Source organism: Echinops telfairi, unplaced genomic scaffold (assembly GCF_000313985.2).
Source record: "Echinops telfairi isolate 266 unplaced genomic scaffold, ASM31398v2 ScPeMD7_5868;HRSCAF=6743_1, whole genome shotgun sequence".
NCBI lineage: Eukaryota > Metazoa > Chordata > Mammalia > Afrosoricida > Tenrecidae > Echinops > Echinops telfairi.
In genome coordinates this window covers 3,206,317-3,226,281 of record NW_022109768.1, presented here as the reverse complement: position 1 = coordinate 3,226,281, position 19,965 = coordinate 3,206,317, and the positions used below count along the sequence as shown (strand labels likewise).

The following is a 19,965-nucleotide window of genomic DNA, read 5'->3' as shown; positions in this document are numbered from 1 at the left end:
TGGGATTAGTTGGAAGTTGATGTGGTCCTCTTGCCAGGTTAAATCTCTTCTTCCTGTTCCCCCCTGAAGAACCTCACCTTCCCGGCCTCTCCTGTCCGTGAGCAAGCATAGGAGACCCTGGGAGTTTTCTAAGGGGTATGGTTTCTGCTTTGTGTTGGGGGAACAGGGGTGCAAATGCTCCCTCCTGTCCTTACCTTTAACTCTACAAGAGAAATAATTGATAGCAGAGAAATTCTGCAAGGTATATTGAGCCAGCATTTTACCACCGAAGTTAGAGTGTAGGGAAAAAGCCAGATAGAGGCTAGGGTAGAGGGAAAGGGCAGATGAAGTGCTCCTGAAGTCCAGGTCATGTCCACTTACACCTCTGCCCCCTAATGGAGAGGTAAGAGTAGGACAGAAGATCACTGTCCTCCTGATGCTCACACTGGCTTTTCCACGGCCCGGCCGTCTGTGGCACAGGTGGGGCAGAGTGACGACGAGGGCCGGGTCCCTGGTTGTGAAGGCCTCGCTAGGGCATGTCAGACATGGCTGTGTGCTCCCATTCTCTGGGCTTTGTCCAACCAGAATGCTTGCTCATCCTGACTTTTCATTTTAAGGAAGTAAAAAACAAACCAAAACATCTTTATGAAGGGATATTAAACAATATGCTAGGGAACAGTATATGTTTAGCATATATTTGCTGAACATTGTTGACCTTATCCTTCTTCAAAGGTTATGCAATGATACATGTTCTTAATGCTTTATGTAGCATCTACTAGGACTTTTATGTACCCGAGGCAGGGTTATTTAAAGGGTTTTGGGTTTTTCTATTGTTCATCTTTATTCATTCTTAATAGCTAGTCACTGGAATAAGGTAGATCCGATCATGGGAGCTGCGCCTGACCTCCTCGACCTTCACACGAGAGTTGGGTGGGACAGGGCAGGAGCAGACGCACCATCAGCATCACCCAAGCCTAAGGTCCGATATCCCTCCACTCTGACACCAAGGTCCGATATCCCTCACACAGCACTCTCTCCTCTGGGGCCAATAACTTGTTGCACCGGCCACACCCTGCTCATCATGATGGGGTTTATGAGGGAGCTGACTGGTTGCGATTCAGGATCAGGAGACTGTTCGTTGGTCAAGAAAGCCTACTCTCAGCCATGCTTGCAGGCATGCCCAGGCCCTCAGCCTTGTAGTCCGTTTAGGCAAGTGGTACACAGCTCTGCTTCTCAGTCCTGTGGTCCTTAGGGCTTTACTCTGCTTGTGCAAGTGTAGCTCTGTTCATTAAGCATTCACTCTGCCAGTAAACGTTGCTCCAAAGGGGCTCAGCGCTAGCTCTCTGGATTAAGTTCCCAGAGGTACCCCACTGTGCCATCGAGCTGCCCCTGCTCAGTGTCCTTACTCTGGGTGGGGCGGGAGCTGCTCTGTCTAGTCTTCTTGGTTCTGCTGCTTCTCTACTGATCATCTGCCATCTCTCGCTGTCTTTGGTGTCACGGCTCTGTCTCCTGGATCCAGGGGTTCCAAGGATGGGCTTCCGGTTCTTCTTTCTTGATGGTCGTGAGATCCCTCATTTCTGCCTCTGAGGTGACTCATTTTAAAGCTAGCAGGCTGGCAGACTTATCAATCACGATGCTAGAATTCCATACACCTTATTACATGGCCCCATTCCACATGGTTGCCACAAGTCAGAATGGACCCGATGGCAGTGGGTTTGTTTTTTTAGTTACTCCACATAGGTGTCGTGTTCCTTATTTAAATTCTTAGCAAGTTTTCCAATCCCCTGGTGGACCACCTCAGATTTTCATAGTCTTACCCAGTCCTTTGGTGGGAGTTACCAAGGGTGGCTAGAAGAGTCACATGAAATAATTCACTGTACCCCAGATAACCTTCAAATAATTGGCATATTTCATTGACCAAGGCAAACCCTGGTGGCACTGACAAGTTAGCATTGAATTGCTAACTGGAACGTCAGCAGTTCAAACCCACCAGCTGCACCAGAGGAGAACGAGGAGGCAGTCTGCTCCTTTAAAGATTCACACCTTCAGAAAGAAACCCTGTGTGCTATGCAATGTGTAGGGATGCACCCTCTCCCCATACTTACTCAGTCTGTATACTGAGCAAATCATCAGAGAAGCTGGATGATAGGAAGAAGAATGTGGCATCAGGATTGGAGAAAGGCTTATTAACACCCTGAAATACACAGATGACACAACTTCGTTTGCTGAAAGTGAGGAGGAATTGAAGCACTTGCTGATGAAGATCAAGGATTCCAACCTTCAATGTGGATTACAATTCAATGTAAGGAAGACCCAAATCTTCATAACTGAACCAGTCGGTAACATCATGGTAAATGGATAAAAGTTTGAAGTCGGCAGAGCCAGTCAGGGTGCGATGTAGCAACGATGAAACATACAACTTTCCTCTGGTTCCTAAATGCTTCCCCCCCACTATCATGATCCAAATTCTACCTTGCAAGTCTGGCTAGACCAGAGGATGTACACTGGTACAGATAGGAACCGGAAACACAGGAAATCCAGGGCAGATGATCCCTTCAGGACCAGTGGTGTGAGTGGCGATACTGGGAATGTAGAGGAAAGGTGGGGTGGAAAGGGGGAACCAATTACAAGGTTCTACATGTGACCTCCTCCCTGGGGGACAGACAACAGAAAAGTGGGTGAAGGGAGACATCGGACAGGGCAAGATATGACAAAATAATCATTTGTAAATTATCAAGGGTTCATGAGGAAGGGGAGAGTGGGGAGGGAGGGGAAAAATGAGGAGCTGATGCCAGGGGCTTAGGTGGAGAGCAAATGTTTTGAGAATGATGAGGGCAATGAATGTACAAATGAATGTACATTTGGTGCATGTATGGATTGTGATAAGAGTTGTATGAGACCCTAATAAAACGATTTTAAAATAAAGTTTGAAGTAGGCAAGGATTTCTTCATGCTGAGGTCCACAATCAGTGCTCATGGAAGAAGCCGTCAAGAGATCAGAAGAGATTATATTGGGTAAATCTGCTACACAAGACCTCATGACAGTGTTAAAAGCAAGGCTGTTTCTTTGAAGACTAAGGTGCACCTGACCCAAGCCATACTATTTTCAATGGCCTCCTACACACGGGAAACTTGGACATTGAATAACACATACGAAGGAAAATAGATGCATTTGAATTATGGTGCCGGCAAAGAATATTGAAAGTACCATGAACTGCCAGAAACAAACATATCGGTCTAGGAAGAAGTACAGCCAGAATGCTCCTTAGAGGCAAGGATGGGGAGACTTCAGGTCACATACTTTGGACTTGTCAGGAAAGACCAGTCCCTGGAGAAGGACATCATACGTGGTAAAGTAGCAGCGCAGCAAAAAGAGGAAGATGTTTCTCAAGGTGGGCTGACACCGTGGCTGCCACACTGGGTTCAAACATGACCACAACTGTGAGGTTCACGCAGCACCGGGCAGTGTTGGCTCTCCTGTCCACAGCATCGTCATGGGTCGGAACTGACCTGAGAGACCCTAACAGCCATACAAGTGAGAATCAATCTAAAGGAAGTGGCATTTCTCTTACAACCACCCTGCATAAACGATGCATTCCCTAAGTAATCCGCAAATGACAATTTAAGTGCAAGGGCAATCCCTGGTGCAACTGGGCTGGGAAAAATACTTAACTATTAAAATGCTGTCAAAAGAAAAGGTAATCAGCATACACTTAAAGATTAATCTTGCTATAGCTAAAGCCTGGTATAAACATGTAGGGAGGGTGAGACCATGCATTGAATGGTTTCAAAGGACGAAATCATCACTTACCCCTATAGTAGAAGCCATGTAATCGGAGCAGATCTCAGCAAAGTCTCTCCCCATTATTCCATAGTAGAGGCCATAGAACAAGGATACAATGCCGAAATCCATGGAGTCTCTAGCCTGGATCCTATCGAGAACAACAGCATGAATGAGTTCCCGCCTTTCTGTCTCCAGAGCCTGGTGTTCACTTGTTTCACAAAGCCCAAGCTCTCTGCCATCAAGTCCCATCAAGCCAATTCTGACCGACAGTGACCGTCGAAGACAGAGTAGAACTGCCCCTGTGGGTTTCCACGCCGCTTTCACTCTTTACGGGAGTAGAAAGCCAAGGCTTTCTCCCCTGGAGCAGCTAGTGGGTTCGACCCACTGACCTTGTGTCCAGTAGCCTAATGGGTAGCCACCACACCACCAGGGCTCCTTATTTGTTTATGCTGCTGTTTTTCACTCACTAAATATTTCAAAATTCTATAAATTCTCAGATTTTACTACTCAGGGCTAAGCGGACAAAGAAATTCTTGAAATAGTCTTCAAGGGCGTTGGAGAACGTCAGGGCTCGGACGCACAGCCTCTAAGCAGTGGTTCTCAACCTGGGCTGCACGTACGGAGCCCTCAGGGGCTTGGAAGTATCTCCAACCCCAGGCCACAGTCCAGGTGGATAACATCACAATGTCCGGGGATGCGGCCTGTGCAGCAGGAGGTCGGAAGGTCCCCAGACTCCAGGTATGCCCCTGTGACAGTGCAATGGTTCTCAGCCTCGAGATAGATTAAAATCACCTGGGGAAATTTAAAAATATACTGATGCTTGCACCCCGACTTCAGGGCCTTTCATTGGTCCCGAGTGGGGTCGGGATGGCGATATTTTTAAAGAGCTGCTTTGGCAATTCTACAGTCCAGTTGGTGTGGAGCACCCCTGCTGGGTGGTACAGATCGCGTGCACATAGTATCTTTTCTATCAAATTCTAACCGTGCATATTATCATCCCTCCTTTCCATTAAAAAGGGGATTTAGAAAAAATAATTTGCTTAACAAGTTTTGAAGTCCATAGTGGCCACGTGTGAACAAAACATGTTTTTGTAGGCCGAGTCCTCTTTCAGATACCCTGTGATTCTGTGCTGACTATTTAAACGGAAGGATCTCTTTAAAGGTAATGAACGGCAACACCAGACTCATTCCTGGTGAGCGGATGCCGATCACAGCCACCCCGCAGGCCAGAGTCGAACCCCCCCCCCAAAGGCTGTGCATCTTCAGGAAGCAGACTGCCACGTCTTTCCCCTGTGGGACAGCTGGTGAGTTCGAACTGCTGATCCTCTGGGTTCGCAGGTGAGCACTTGACCATCAGGGCTCTCATAAAAATGAATCTCACTCACTCCCATCGAGTCGACTCGGACCCATAGGGACCCTGGAGAACAGGGTGCAACTGCCCCTGCGGGTGTCCGAGGCTGTAACGTTTGATGGGGCCAGAAAGCCCCGTCCTTTTCCCTTCAAAGTGAATAAACCCGATCTAGCCTAACGTGCGTCAAAGCGGGGATCAGCTGATGAGGTTTAAGCCATTCGTGTCAGGTTTATCATTTGATCTCCTATAGTAATCTCTTCAGTGCACTCTGTTTGGTAACCACTTTCCTCCCATCCCTCTGTTAGGGATAGAGGGAGATCACCGGACGCTTATTTCTTACGTAGTTCCCACGAGTGTGTTAGACTCCCCTGTCATCACGAGTCTTCTGCAAACCAGCCTCTCGCAATTTAGGCTCTGATACGACTCCCTCCTTCGGATGATGCGTTTTACAATCATTGGGTGACTGATGATGGTGCGCTACTTCCCATGTGGACTTGGTCGACATCTCACCTGGATGGCTGCTTGTTTGGAAACAAGCCTTTAAGACCCCAGATGCTATTTTATCTGATAGCTGGGCACCACCTAACGTCTTCACCACATATCTTCTGTGTTCCCTTCTTGAGGGTGAGCATGGAGCAAGGCCATGAGGTAAGAACTAATTGTTCTTAAAACTTTGTCAGTTGATCTCCCCTCGGATGCACATTAGGCCTGATCTGGTTTTCAACATTTTCTGTATTTTTGGGTTTATTGTTTGTTCATAGTGGGGTTTATCTCAGATGTGTTATGTCACTGGGGGGGCACCCTCTTGAATTTGTGCTATATGTTGTTCAGTCTATGAAACCCAGGATTGATGAACCCAGGGGGAAAGCAAGTAGAATAAGGGTTTCTGGAGGGATTACAGTGTGAGGTAGTTTATTGTACCAGCCTGGCTGCTAAACACATGTGGGGTTAATTGAAGGATGGAGCGATAAATGGCTCCGTGAGCCTCACCTTTCAAGCTCTCGGGTCTCTTGCTTTCTGATGGTCGGACCAGGGTGCAGCTGCTTTAGCCGGTTCCCTGCTTCAGCTGGCAAATCTCACTTCCTGCAAGGCATCCTCAAGGAGAAGCTGCATGGACCTACCCCGATGCAGCCCTGGGTGCTGGAGCACCCGTGTGGAGACCCCTGCCAGCGCTGAGATGATTACATGTTCACTGACTTGGCTTTCCTCCTGCAGTCGGCATCATAGTGTGTATTTTGTGAGATGGAGGAGGACTTTGTGGATTGGTGTTGGACATATGGGTTAATGTTTTAATGTTGGACTTGTTGTCTGCGCTGGCCTGGGGTTGGGATGTTTTCCTGCTGCACACTTAACCTGTATATAAACTCTCTCTTTTACATGAGTGAATTTGTTTCTCTAAAGCACCCAGACTAACACACAGTGGTAGTCATGGAGGGGTGGCATCACAGGGTCAGCAAGTGGAATAAAGGTGTGGGGGCTGTGGAGGTGGGTACAGTGGTGGTGGAGGCTTAAAAGGGGGATGATGTCGAGGAGTCCAGGAAGGAAAAGACTGTCTGGAAAGTGATTGTGGCAGCAAGTGTACCATACTGCTTGATGTGATTGAACTATGGAATGATGTTTGTATTATCTCCCAATTTAAAACATAAAAAGAGAGAGAGAAGTTAAGAATTGAAAAACAAACAAACGAATAACCCCAAAACTCACTGCCAACGAATCATTGCTGACTCACAGCAACCCTAAAGTGAAGAGTTACCCCTAATTTAATCTCCAAATGGTAATCATTACAGGTTCAGTTGGCTTTACCTCGAAAGAGTCTCAAATACCAGCCGAGAGTCTGAGGAGGTCTGACCGAGTCAGGGAAGCTGGTGGAGCGGGGAGGGCTTTCTACTTCTCCTGCCTGCCTTGTGTGCTGCTAACCTGCAATGGGCAGGGCAGAGAGCTTGTAGATGTGAAGGTCTCTGGGAGACCCCAACAAGGGTGGTGGCCTCCTCCTTACAGTACCCCCCTGGGCATGCTTGATAGTTTGGGAAGTGGGACTGGAATAATTAAGATTTTTTTTCCCAGAGACTGGTGGAACACCCCCAAGACTATAGTGCTTAGGTGCCCTTCAGGTTTGGGGCAGAACTCAGCATCATGGCCCAACTTTTAGCCAAACAACAGACGGGACTCTTAAGGAGAACAATAACACCAGCGAAGTATGTACACCTGAGAACAATCAACCATTTGCAATCAAAAGGGCAGCATTCACTCGAGGCTGAAGTTCAGAAAGGTAAGGGCAAAAAGAGGGATGGGATTAGAAAGCACAGGAGAAGGTGGGATACGTGGTGTTATTTGAGGGGATGGCAAAGAATAAGATTAAACAAAATGTGCGTGAATTGTTGAACATAAAATTGATGATCGACCCTGGAATCCTTCACCCAATTCACCATGAAACGTTAAACAATATTAACTTTCCCCTACTTCCCCAGGAACACGTATTCATAATCTTATTGATAGAACACATAGTAACAAACTCCCGGCCTCATAGAAATGAACCTTAATACAATGATGATCAACACTAATTAGTGAAATACAGTTCTTCCCAACCTGAAGGGTTAAATTCTTGATACACCACATGGTGTAAGAATCTTAAAGTCTTATGAGGTAATAGATTTGGGACAACTATAGTCCCAAGGGACTTTTGAAATGTTTTACGAATAGTTTTAAATTCATTAAAACAAAGCGATACAGACAGTATGCCAAAAAATAAGTAACAGTGTCTTTCTATATCTTAGACTAGCAATAATAGATCTGTACTATTATTTCTCCCCCTTCCATGCTAAGGAGATGTTAGTCTGAACGTTTCATGATGTGCTCATAAAATGAGATTGCTCTGTGGTCAAGGGAAGTCTTTCCCCAGGGCTGACTCTATTCATTTGCTTTCTTTATGAGTCAAGAGTTAATGATGCCTGCCTTTCGATTTCTCTTGTAATCCCAGAAATGTACAATACTACCCATATGAGAGAGATTCTGGGGAGTGCTCAGCTAAGCTGTTTTTCTGGTATGTTTTAAATCCCCTTCCTAACACACAAACCGGTTACAGCGCCTCAGCTCAGCCCGGGATAATGTCATCCAAGGTCCATCGCAGCAGTCGCACTCCTGATGGGAGCACAATTCTGAGTCACACACATAAGGGGCTCTAGTTCCTTTATTTCGCCTGTCTTTCTGTCCTTCCTTGCTGTCATCCCTTTATCTGTGTAAGGACTCACCATCCTCCTTTACCAACTGTGTCCCCCACGAGAACTTTCCTGGAGACCGGAAAGGAACTTCCAGAGCAGTGCTAGCCTGTAGCAATAAAATGAGCCCCATATGGGATGTCGTTTGCTAGTGGCCACATAAGGAGCCCTGGTGACAATGCGGGTTCGACGTTGGGCTGCTAACCACAGGACTGGCAGTTCAAACTTATCGGCCGCTCTGGTGGAGATGAATGAGGGCTGTCTGCCCCTGTCAAGACTTAGAGTCTCGGAATCCCCATAGACAGGGTTGCTATGCGCTGGAAAGGACTTGATGTCAGTGTGTTCACAATAAGCAAGTAAAAGCAAATAGTGACTTTCATTCCGCCAATATAGCCAAAGTACTGGCATCTCAAGGTATAATTGCCATATAGATGTATTTTTTTCATATTAAGTCTGAAGTCTGGCGTGTATTTTAGACTCACAGCATAGCTCTTTTCAGACCACCAGCCACATTCCAGTGATCCATAGTCACAGGATCTAGTGTCCATCAAACTGGACAACAGAATTCTAGAGGTTTTAAGAAAGAGGTCTACAAAAGGAAACATGGACAACTCAGAATTTTGTGGGAGGGACCACCAGCTGCTCGTGGGAGAAAGCGGAGGCTTTCTACACTTCCTTAAAGAGCGACAGTCTCCGGACAGGGCAAGATATGACAAAATAACAATTAATAAACTATCGAGGGCTCATGAGGGAGGGGGAAGCGGGGAGGGAGGGGAAAAATGAGGACCTAATGCTAGGGATTTAAGTGGAGAGAAAATGTTTTGGGAATGATGAGGGCAATGCATGTACAAATGTGCTTTACACAATTGATGTGTGTATGGATTGTGATAAGAGTTGTATGAGCCCCTAATAAAATGATTTTTTAAAAAAAGAGCGACAGTCTCAGAAACCCACAGGGGCAGTTCCACCCTGTCTTGTAAGCTGGCCGTGAGTTGGAATTGACGAGGGAGGGCAGTGCGGTTTCGTTTGGAGGATGAATATGCCTCCATGTTGGGTCTACTCTCAAAGGTGATCTTTAAAAAGTGCAGCTCACGTACTGATCCTCTTTAAAGCTTCTAATCTGTACGTTTTCATGCTGTAGGGTTTTCTCTCTGTTGGGCTCCCCGAATGACAAGACTGTCCGTGGATAGCTAGCCATTCCGTAAACATCGTGTGCGCCTTGGAGACAGGGCCAAATGCTACTTCTGGATCAAGAACTCGACCAGGGGACTGTTCCAAGAAAGCGCTTTGGCAGAAAGGGATGTCTCCATTGGAGATACTTACATGAAAAAGAAATTGAATCCACACATTGTAAACACGATAGCCAAGTAGCCCACAACACCAAAGGCATAACTGAGTTTGTAGATTAGAAGAAACCATTTGTAGACCAATCTGTGCAGTGAAAAATTGGGAGAAACACAGGACATGATATAATTATCTGGTCTTTTTCAAACAGGGTTATACATCAGTTTCCGTCTTTAAAATTCCATTTCTCATATCAGCTAAAATTAATCTATAGTTTTAAAACAATAATCACTAGAATCTAAAATAACGAATAATCTATAGTCTTAAAGTAATAATACACGAAAAGGCAACATATTTAGAGCTCTCTCAGACAGGTGTGTTTCCATGTCTAAGCATATGTAGACTCATCCATGAAGAGTTCTCTATGGTTCCTTGCATACCCTGGCCTTCAGGGACGGGTACTCTCCCTGGGACCCTGTCTACCCTCTCCCTACCCCTTTCTCATTCGTTCTAGGGTTAGGAGAATGGGTTCTGGCAGGAGTAGCTTGTAGGCAAGCAAAAATAGGATGAAAAGTCAAGAGAGGAGATCCCCAACTCCAGTAGTTTTTCTTCCTCCTGCTATTGTGACGCTTAGACCTCCCCAGCCCCAGTGCAGGACCCATCAGTGGTATTGGACTGCTAACTGACAGGTTGGTGGTTCAAAGCCACCAGCTGCTCTGTGAGAGATAGTTGAGATGATCTGCTCCCATAAAGATCGACTGCCTCGGAAACTCTACATAGGGCTGCGATGAGTCAGAACGGACCCGATGGCAGGAGCTTTGGATTGGGATTTGTCTACACCTGTCTCCTCACCTCTGTACCCAAAGAGCCGCTTCCCTAGTGCTTAGGTCAGCACTTCAGCAGAGCCCTGCTGGGCAGATGCGCTCCAGCCCTCACTGTGGCCTCTCCCCAGACTCTTCCTTCTTCCCACAGTGGAGGAATGAGAAGCCGGGCATGGAGCACGAGGGTGGAGATGCTCTAGAAGGGAGACCTGCTTGTTTCCATCTTTCATCGCAGTCAAATCCCTTGGAAAAAACTACCCAAAAAAGGATCAACTGGCTGCTTCACACCGAGGAGGATATGGGAAGATGCTGGAGCCCATTTCCATACCTGGAGACCCAATAGAAGGGTTAGGCTGATTGGAGACCGGTGCCCGTGGACCAGGAGAGAAGCTGGGTGCCAATCATCAGGGCTCATGCAAGAAAAGATGGGGGTCTCTGGACTGCTCACTGAGTTTACAGGCAAGAACCGGCTTGCCCTCAGCTTTCCCACCCCAGCCTCGTTCCTGCCATTCAGATGAAACCTCATTTGGAGTCTTGCCCCAGAGATTTGCCCCTCACCGCTAACCTCCAACCCGTGGAGCCTAGTCCTTACTTCTTTCGTCTTTCCCGGCTTCCTTTTTGTCAGCTCCCTCATGAACTGTGAAGTTCTCAATATTGCTAATGACTGATGTCACATTTCAGTGTTACTACAAAGGAGGCCCCGTTTCATTGAGTCCCAGCCAGAAGGGACCTCCTGGAGCGTTGTTGCTTAAATGGGGGCTCGCGGACTCCTCTGGGAAGAGGGCCGTGATAAACTGGGGCACAGAGCTTTCCACCTTCCAAACAACCGGCACCCGAGGGCTGTTGATCTCGGCTCCTCCTCCACACTGGAAGCAGGATGCTGCCCGAGGAGACGGACAGTAGGCAATGGCGAGTGATGCGGAGGGAGCAACTTGCCATGCTAGCACAGGTCTGGCTTGTGGCCATTCTGCTTCGTAACTGTGGGGGGACATGGCCCCTCCAAATGCGCCAGACAGGACTTTTGGGGGGCATTCTGCCACAGGGACTTCCCAGGCCATCAGTTCCATCCGTTTGGATCAGTGCTCAGTGCAGTCAAATCAAGGTGGGGATTTATGCTGCACACTGAGGTGGTGATAAGGAGACACACGCTTTGAGATGCCCCATCAGCACTGGCTCCTGGGCTCCCTGAGCAGCACGCTTTCTCCACATCGGCTTTCCTCGCTCCCAGGGGCCCTTCTCAAAGCTTGTCAGCCGCAGGGTCTTTCCAGCAGTACCAGCTTCATGAACCAAGGGCCTTCTCTGTGCGAAGTTACTGGTTTGCTTTCATTACGCCCCAACCTGCTGGGGAGGGCCGGCGCTTTACAGCCAGGCGGTGGTTGAATTCATCCTGGGCTGTACCAGTTACTGCCTCTGGCACCTTGATCAACATACTTGGCGTTTCGTCACAAAAGGTCCTTATTTATGAGGTGAGGCTGAGAACACTAACCCCTAGAGAAGTTCCGAAGATTGTGTGTGGCAGCGTATTCCTGCTTGAAGGCACTCTAAATGCGCCATCGCTTTCAATTCCAGTTTTCCGCTAGCTTTCTGAAGGCTCCTCGCACATCTTACACCATCGTTATTAAAGTGTGAGGGTCTCCAGTTCTCCCTTGCTTCCTGCTTCCTGGGGACACAGTTGTCTAGGAGCACTGGCTCCCAGACACCCTTGCTACTCGGACACACGCTATCAGGCAGACAGGTCGGAGAAGAGAGTTTGTTATGGCTTCCAAGCAGCCTCTGCAAAGGAAAACCAGCCTTTGGGATGGAGCTGATGTGGTCCAGCCCAACCACCTTGTTTGTGACTAGCAGGTGGTCTATTTTGGGGCTTGAACTTTATTGCTTGACAGAAAACCCAACGGTTCTAAAAGTTAAACTCATTTCCTCTTCTCTGATACTCTGCCCCGCGGTGACAAAACAAACCAAGCCTGTTGTGGTCAATTCCAACCGGAGCCGCCCTAGAGGACAGAGTTGGCCTGGAGGATGTCAGAAGCTGTACTCTTCATGGGAGCAATCACCACACTGGTCTCCCGACGAGCAGTTCCTGGGTTTGAACTCTGAGCTTTTGGGCTTACTCGTCCCACAGTGACTTGCGGTTTGAGTTGCTGGCAGGACGAACAGTGGGCAAAATATGGATTTGCTTCCGCCAGCTCTCCTAGCATGCCGTGTGGTTTCCAAAGGTAAACTAGCTAGCTGCAATTGACGGCCAAAATGATCATGAAGCAAAGATCCATAGGACTTAAACCCACCCCAACTGATTTCCATCCAGCCTAACTCAGAGATACCCAGTTGGAGGGAACACGTTCCTCCACTGGAGAGGCCGGTGGGCGTGAACACCATCAACCTGTTAGTTTAAGGTTAAGCACTTTAACCACTGCGCTACCAGGCCTTCTTAGGACTTCCTTACTACCTGTCATGTATTCCCACTGGCTGCTGGCAGGTTGGTTCCAATGGAACACAGAACTGCTTCATTGTGTTTCTGAGACGACAGCTTTACAGCCACAGCCAGCTTCAATTTCCTCTCACTGAGCAGCTGGGCGGTTTGAAACACCAGCCCCATGGTTAGCAGCCCAATGATAACCCTTTTCTGTCATCAAACCCTTATTTTGATTTCTTCTCCCACAGGAGCCCTGGTAGGGTCGTGGGCTATGTGTTGGGCTACTGACCACACGGTCAACAGTTTGAAACCATCCACTGTTCCAGCAGAGAAAGATGAGGCTTTCTATTGCTGTGAAGAGTTACAGTCTGGGAAACCCACTGGGCAGTTCTACCTTGCTCTGATCACCATGAGTCAGCATTGACTTGATGGCAGTGAGTTTTTTGTTTTGTTTTCTTTTCTAGCAGAAAAGAGGTTTTTGCCACCTTCTCCCACTGCTTTCCAATGGCAGCTGGGCCTCCTTTAGCATGTCAGTGGAGCCTGTGGGCGACAGATTCTGCTTTAGGCCGGCAAGCAGCGCTGACGTGGTTGCAAGAGGCAGAGGATACGGGACCGGGGTCATCCGAGGTACATGAGCCACGGCGTGCAACGAGGCAAGTGTTCTCGTAGTGGAGCGCCTCTGCACTGCGAGAGCCGTGGTGCACACCAACCTGAGTTTAGCCAGAGTAATGCACCACCTAGCGAGCTGTCATGTAGACAATACCTAAAGGTGGAGTGGCAGTTCAAAGACTAGTACACAGTCGGAATGCTTAGGTAACTTCCAGCGTTTTGTAAGCAGAACAGAGAATGCCACTTAGGAAGGGCCTACAAAAGGTGCCCAAGACCCCAAACTGCCCACCTGAAAAGGTCTCCTCATCCCACGCCTAAGCACTTCCCCCGCTAGGATTAAGTCAAAATACCCGTCAGCCCGAACTATTTGTTAGTCCCTATCAGAACACTGATTTATCTGATTTGTCTCCTGAATTTTTTCCTTCTTCTCCAAACTGGAAAGGAAGGTTGACATGTACTTCTGACGCCTTTTAAAGGGTAAAAACAAATATCTGAATGACTAACCATGAAAACACCACATAGGAGTTCATGATGCCTCCTCCCACAGAGATTGTGGGAGATAAAAATTGGACATTGTTTTATTATCATCTAACATTTTACCCAGTTTTTATGCATCTCATTTCAATTTGTCTGAAAGAGGATTCTGATCTTGTTTACACAACAAAGAGATTGAGAACAAAATTGAAATCACGTCTCTTGTTTAGGAAGCTCTCTGGATGGACTTTTGAATGCTATGCAAACCCTTAAAATCCTGGCTCTAGTAATTGAATCAACCATTAGAATACTAAAGCCTCATTTGCTATGAGAGCAATAAACTGTCTACCCTTTATGATTTTATCAATTTCAAGAGGCAATGCATGCTTCTAACTCTAGCTCCATCTGAAAATGTGTGCAGCCCAACTTAGACAGGACCGAAGCAAATTGCTGAGCTAAATATAAACATGTACCAAGTGTTCTAAAATTTTAAAATAATAATTTCACGTCTCTTTCCCTCTGTCTTCACTAGCACAGTAGCTGAAGCAATGACTGGTCCCGGGCGCTCTTAATCACCGGTCAGACTTGAACGTGAAGAAGCACTAGCAGAACTCGCATCCACAGTATTGTGATCCTGACAGCCCCTCCCCCGGGAAACGCGCGTGGGATCTACTTCTTACTCTTAAAAACAAAAAAGGGGCTGTGGAAGAGAATGCAGGGGATACATACCGTGGCGTTCTCCCTGAGAGGGGTTTTCGGGTGGCTCTGAAGAGGATGTAACTGGTGATAACGGAGAACATTCCCCACACAGAGAGAAACCGCCACCAGTAAAGTTTTACGGTGAAATACAAAGGCACCACCCACATCTGCAACAGGGTCACCATCTGCCAGAGAAACGAACAGAGAGACCTTTTCAATTACTGAGGGCCCACGGTGGCATCTACCTGAGGCGAGGGGTCGAGGTGGTGGTGTGTGAAAACCACCTGCAGCCTGGTGTCTGCAGCATGCACCTGGACGACTATTAGACACCACACTGCTCCTACACAGGCAAGGGGAAGGGGAGAATTGGCCCAATTATCGGAAAGTTAACCTGAAAGGCTCATGTGTTCACAACCTTTTGTTTGGGTATTACTAAGGAAAACAAACTCTGCTACCAATAGCGAGGTGGTCGTGGACAGTGAGCCCGTGTTAGCGGTGAAACAGGGTGACAGTGCAGGCCTGCTCAGGGCGGCTCCACCTCACGAGGTCTCCTGCTGGTTGGAGCAGAACCGAAACCGTAGGGTTTCCGGCGGCTGATTTTTCAGAAAGGGCTTCTTCTGAGGCCCTCCCGCTGCCAACCGGTTGGTTAGCAGCCTGCCGAGTGAGCCTATTGTCCCCCCACGGGGACTCGGTGCTGCCTGGAGTGGGGATCAGATGAGATCACGGACGGGAAGGCGCTAGGAAACCATCGTGTGAGAGTCCCCCGTGGGTGCCAAAGGAGGAATGGCGATCAGAGTTTCAGAGCAGCTTCGGGCCTCTTCTGCCCGCTGCTCCGGAGCTCTCTGCTGCGATTAGGCCTCAAATCGCAGCTGGGGGGCCGCCTCATCCTGACGGTCAAGTCTGCAGCCTTGCTTCTTGTCTTTGCTGCTGCCTTTTCTAGGCAGTCCCAGGGCTGACCTGAGCCCTGATCTGACTCGAAGGAGCCTTCAATAGGTCTCTCAGGATGGCTGGCCAAATCTCACAGGGGAGGAAGCCGGACAGACCGAGTTGAGGGGCTGACATGGTTCCTATAGCACCACTCCTACTGTTCAAAGCTGCGAATACTCACCTCCCTTGTGAGGGCAGGCAGGTTTAAGCAGCAGCACTCACCTGTGGTCGTTCATGCTTTCTCACATTCAGGCATTTTTCCAGTGGGAGCACCAGTGAGTCCCCCGATTTCCCACGGGGGGACCCTGGTTTGGTTGTTCAGGCACTGCCACCACCCATCTGTCAGTGGAGACTTGCACGTCCTTATAATGCTAGGTATTACTAATATCACACTCAAGTAAAATGTTGCTGAGGATAATAAAAAATTGGCTGCAGCAGTACACTGACAGGGAGGCGCCAGAGATCCGGGCTGGACTCAGAAGAGGATGTGGAATCAGGGATTGTATTGCTGATATCAGATGGATCTGGGCCAAAGATTGAAGCCTGGTTCAGAAGGGGACGTGGAATGAGGAGTATCATTGCCAATTTCAGGTGGATCTTGTCTGCGAGCAGAGAATCTCACGTTCGTTGACTATGCAAAGACATTCAACTATGTGGCTCATAACAAACTGTGGGTAGCTTTATAAAGAAGGGGAAGCCCAGAACACTGGGCTTATTGAGCTCATGCAGAATCTCTACATAGAAGAAATTGTTCAAACAGAACAAGGGTATAGTTCAAAACCAGGAAAAAGTGCGACAGGGTAGTATCATTTCATCACATTTATTCCATCCTTCTCAGACTGAGCAAACAGTCTGAGAAGCCGGACCAAAGGAAGATGACGCTGGGACTGGAGACAGACTTGTTAACGCCCTGTAACATGAAGATTGACTGATGAAAACCGAAGACTATTGCCTTCAATAGGGATTTCACCTCAACCTTGAAAAAAGCAACACATAGACTCTCAGAACTGGATCCGTAATCAACATCTTGGGAAATGGAGAAAAGACTGAAGCGTCAGAGGTTTCGTTTTACGCGGATCCGCAGGTAGCACACTCAAGGAGTTAAGGCCCAGCACTCAGGACATCAAACCGTGCATCACATTGAGCGAGTATACCACAAAAGTTCTCGACGAAGTCTTCAAAAGCAAAAAGGTCACTTTGAAGGCTGATGTGTGTGTGACCCAAGCCATGGTAGTTTTATATCTCATGTGCGTTCGAAAGCCGGACATTGAAGAAAGAAGACTGGAGATGGATTGATGCCTTTGAACTGTGAGGCAGATGAAGGATATGAAATATACCAGACACGTCCAGATGAACAAACAAATCTGTGATGGAAGAAGCCCAACTAGTAAGCTTCTTAGAATCGAGGGTGCTCAAACTCGGCCTGATGGACATGTCCCGAGGAGGGTTCAAGGCCCGGGGAAGGACACCAGATTTGGAAAGGCAGCAGGCACGTGAAAAATAGGAAGACCCTCAATGGGATGGGTTGGCAGGGTCGCCGCAACAATGGGAACACGTGTGAGGCTTCCTTTGTTGTACATAGGGCTGCTGTGAATCCGAGCTGACTCCCAAGTCCGTGGCAGCTAACAACAGCATTCAACAGCATTCACCGGAACAGGGATCGAGGAGGGGACGGGAAAGAGGTCTCATCGTCCATTGTTGTTGGCACCCTGCAGGACTCTGTTGAGAAGGAGTCTGACACAGGGTCTTGGTCTCGTGGTGAAACGTATCACGTTGATTCCGTCTGCTTGGGTGTTGGAGGAGCTGTTAGCACACACATCGTGGACTTGTGTCTGGAGTATTAAAAAAAGACAGATATCCTTTGTTTGCTTTGTTCATGAGAAAAAGGAAGGCTTAGGGAGAAAGTCAATGGATATATTTTCGGCTCCTGTATTAGATCTTGAAGCCCTGGGGGAGTAGTGGGCTGTAATCCAAATGGTCAGCAGTTTGAAACCACTGGCAGCTCCTCAGGAGAAAGATTGGGCTTTCTACTCCTGTAAACCGTTAGTCTCAGACTCCACAAGGGGTCACTGTGAGTGACCATTGACTGACGGCAGTGAGTTTGGTTGGTTGTAATAGGTCTTGGATGGAGCCCTGGTTGTGCAGTGGGTATACGCACCGGACTGTTAACCACCGGGATGGCAGTTTGAAACCATTGGCCACTCTTTGGGAGAAAGGTGAGGCTTTTTACTCCCATAAAGAGTTCCAAACTCGGAAACCCACAGGAGGCAATTCTTTAATTCACCCTGTCCTATACGGTTGCTACGAGTTGGAATCAACTCCACGCAGTGAGTTATTGTTCTTGGTCATAATGGTCCAAGGTCAATAACCACAAATATTTGCCACGATGTTAACCTACAAATTAAAGAGGCAAGGCCACAGGCATTTTTCTCTCCATATTTAAGACATTTCCTTGGCTTTCATTCTACTATTATTCCATCTTCATAAACAACCTGATCTAAAGTGTCTTTAGATTTGATCTGGACCTTGCAGTTGTTATACATATGCATCCAAACATAAATACATGTGGAACAACCCTAAGGTAAATATCTAGAGAGTTCTAGAAAAAATACTTTGCTTCCCCCATTTTCTTTCTAAATTTCAGCCAGTACTTCAAAGAACCAAACTCACTGCCTTCAAGTTGTTTCTGACTCATAGGTTAGAGTACAACTGCCTGAGCGTTTCCGGGGCTGTGACTCATTATGAGAGTAGAAAGTCTCATCTTTCTCCCGAGGAGCGGCTGGTGGTTTCGAACAGCTGGCCTTTTGGTTAGCAGCTCAATAAGTAACCCACTGTGCCACCAGGGCTCCTCTCAGGTAACACTGGAGAAATTACCTGAATTAGTCAGATAGTTTCCAAAAAAGTTCCCTTCTACTCTGTGTGGTCAAAGCTAGTTAGCATCTAAAATTATGAAGCAGATATAAAGATATGCATAAATAGGAACACAGAAATAAACACTTTACTTCAGGAAGTAGAAGAGCTTTCACGAATGAGAACCAGGAACTACGTACTGTACTCGGTTAGGTTACCACGTCAGTTTAAGACAGCACCAATATTAGGAACTGTGCTATTGATAATGAAGTTGGTTTATCCTTTAGGACAATTGCATGCTCGACTTGGTCATTATTTCTTCCTTTGGATCATATAAATATTCAAAGCTCAACTATTTATGATATTAAAGAAGGAAACAGCAATGAACTTCCCCTTGCAAAATCTGATCTAGCATTTGCATTGTTCACCTTTCTGTTTTAAAGTGGTTGACTCATCTCCACACTTCCTCCATAAAAATGGGGAAGTATTTTGGATAAAATGCGAAGAACCCGTTCCTTTTTGCTCACAGTAAAACCATGATAATCTTCTAGGTTATACTTTCGAGCGCGGGTGGGGAACCTTTTCTCTGCCAAGGATTATTTGGGTATTTATAAGATCATTCAAGTCCCACACAAAATGATCAACTTCAAAATCAGCCTGCTGTATTTGCTCAAGGAACCCTAGTGGCTTAGTGGTCACACATTGGGCTGCTCACTGCAAGGTTAGCAGTTCTAAACCAGTTTCTCCTTGGGAGAAAGCCGGGCCTTTCTTCTTCGGTAAAGAGCTATAGTCTCAGAAACGTACAGGGATAGTTCTGCCCTCCCGATAGAGTCTACATGGACTCCATGGCAGGGAGCTATTTGGTCAAACATTTAATGAACCCATCCTTCATGCCAGGGCTGGAGCTGCTTCTTTTTGGTGAGGTGTGTGACGTTAGCTGGTGTTAGCGATTTGGGGGGCTGTACATGGCCTGGAGAGCCCGGGTGGCATAGTGGTTATGTGCTGGGCTGCTGACCTTGAGGCCAGCTGTTTGAAACCACCAGCTGCTCCTCAGGAGAACGATGAGACTTTCTACTCGCATAGCGGTGTAGTGGTTATGTGTGCATTGGGCTGCCATCCACGTCTTTGGCAGTTCACAACCATCAGCAGCTCCATGGGAGAAAGACTGGGCTTTCTACTCCCATAAGCAGTTACAGTGTCAGAAACCCACGGGAGGTCACTGAGTCGGCATTGACTCCATGGGAGTGTGTTTGGTTTATTCAGTCCGAAGGAGTTTCAGTTGCTGAAACTCACAAGGGCAGTCGCCCGCCCTGTCAGGTCAGCAAGAGTTGGATTGACTGGATTGACCGCCGTGAGTTCTGTTCTGTTTTTGTTGTTGTTGTTGTTTTTAATACGGCCTAAGGGCCGGACATTTCCCACTCCCACGTTTAGTGGTTCTCAACCTTCCTGATGCCTCGACCCTTTCATACAGTTCCTCCTGTTGTGGTGACCCCACTAACCATAAAATTATTTTTGTTGCTACCTCATAACTGTCATTTTGCTACTGTGATGAATCAGGGGAC

At 47.5% G+C, this 19,965-nt stretch overlaps 1 protein-coding gene across 2 annotated transcripts in view; it reads right to left on the bottom strand.

Moving 5' to 3' along the window:
* The window catches only part of RNF175 (ring finger protein 175), a 47,667-nt gene that overhangs the window by 12,994 nt on the left and 14,708 nt on the right, over positions 1 to 19,965 (bottom strand). For both annotated transcript variants that reach the window (XM_004708716.2, XM_045295817.1), the window contains exons 2-4: positions 14,657 to 14,811; positions 9,653 to 9,760; positions 3,791 to 3,911 (exon numbers count right to left, since the gene is read on the bottom strand). In XM_004708716.2, coding sequence (XP_004708773.1) covers positions 3,791 to 3,911; positions 9,653 to 9,760; positions 14,657 to 14,811 — 384 coding nt within the window. The remainder of the gene's footprint in view (positions 1 to 3,790; positions 3,912 to 9,652; positions 9,761 to 14,656; positions 14,812 to 19,965) is intronic.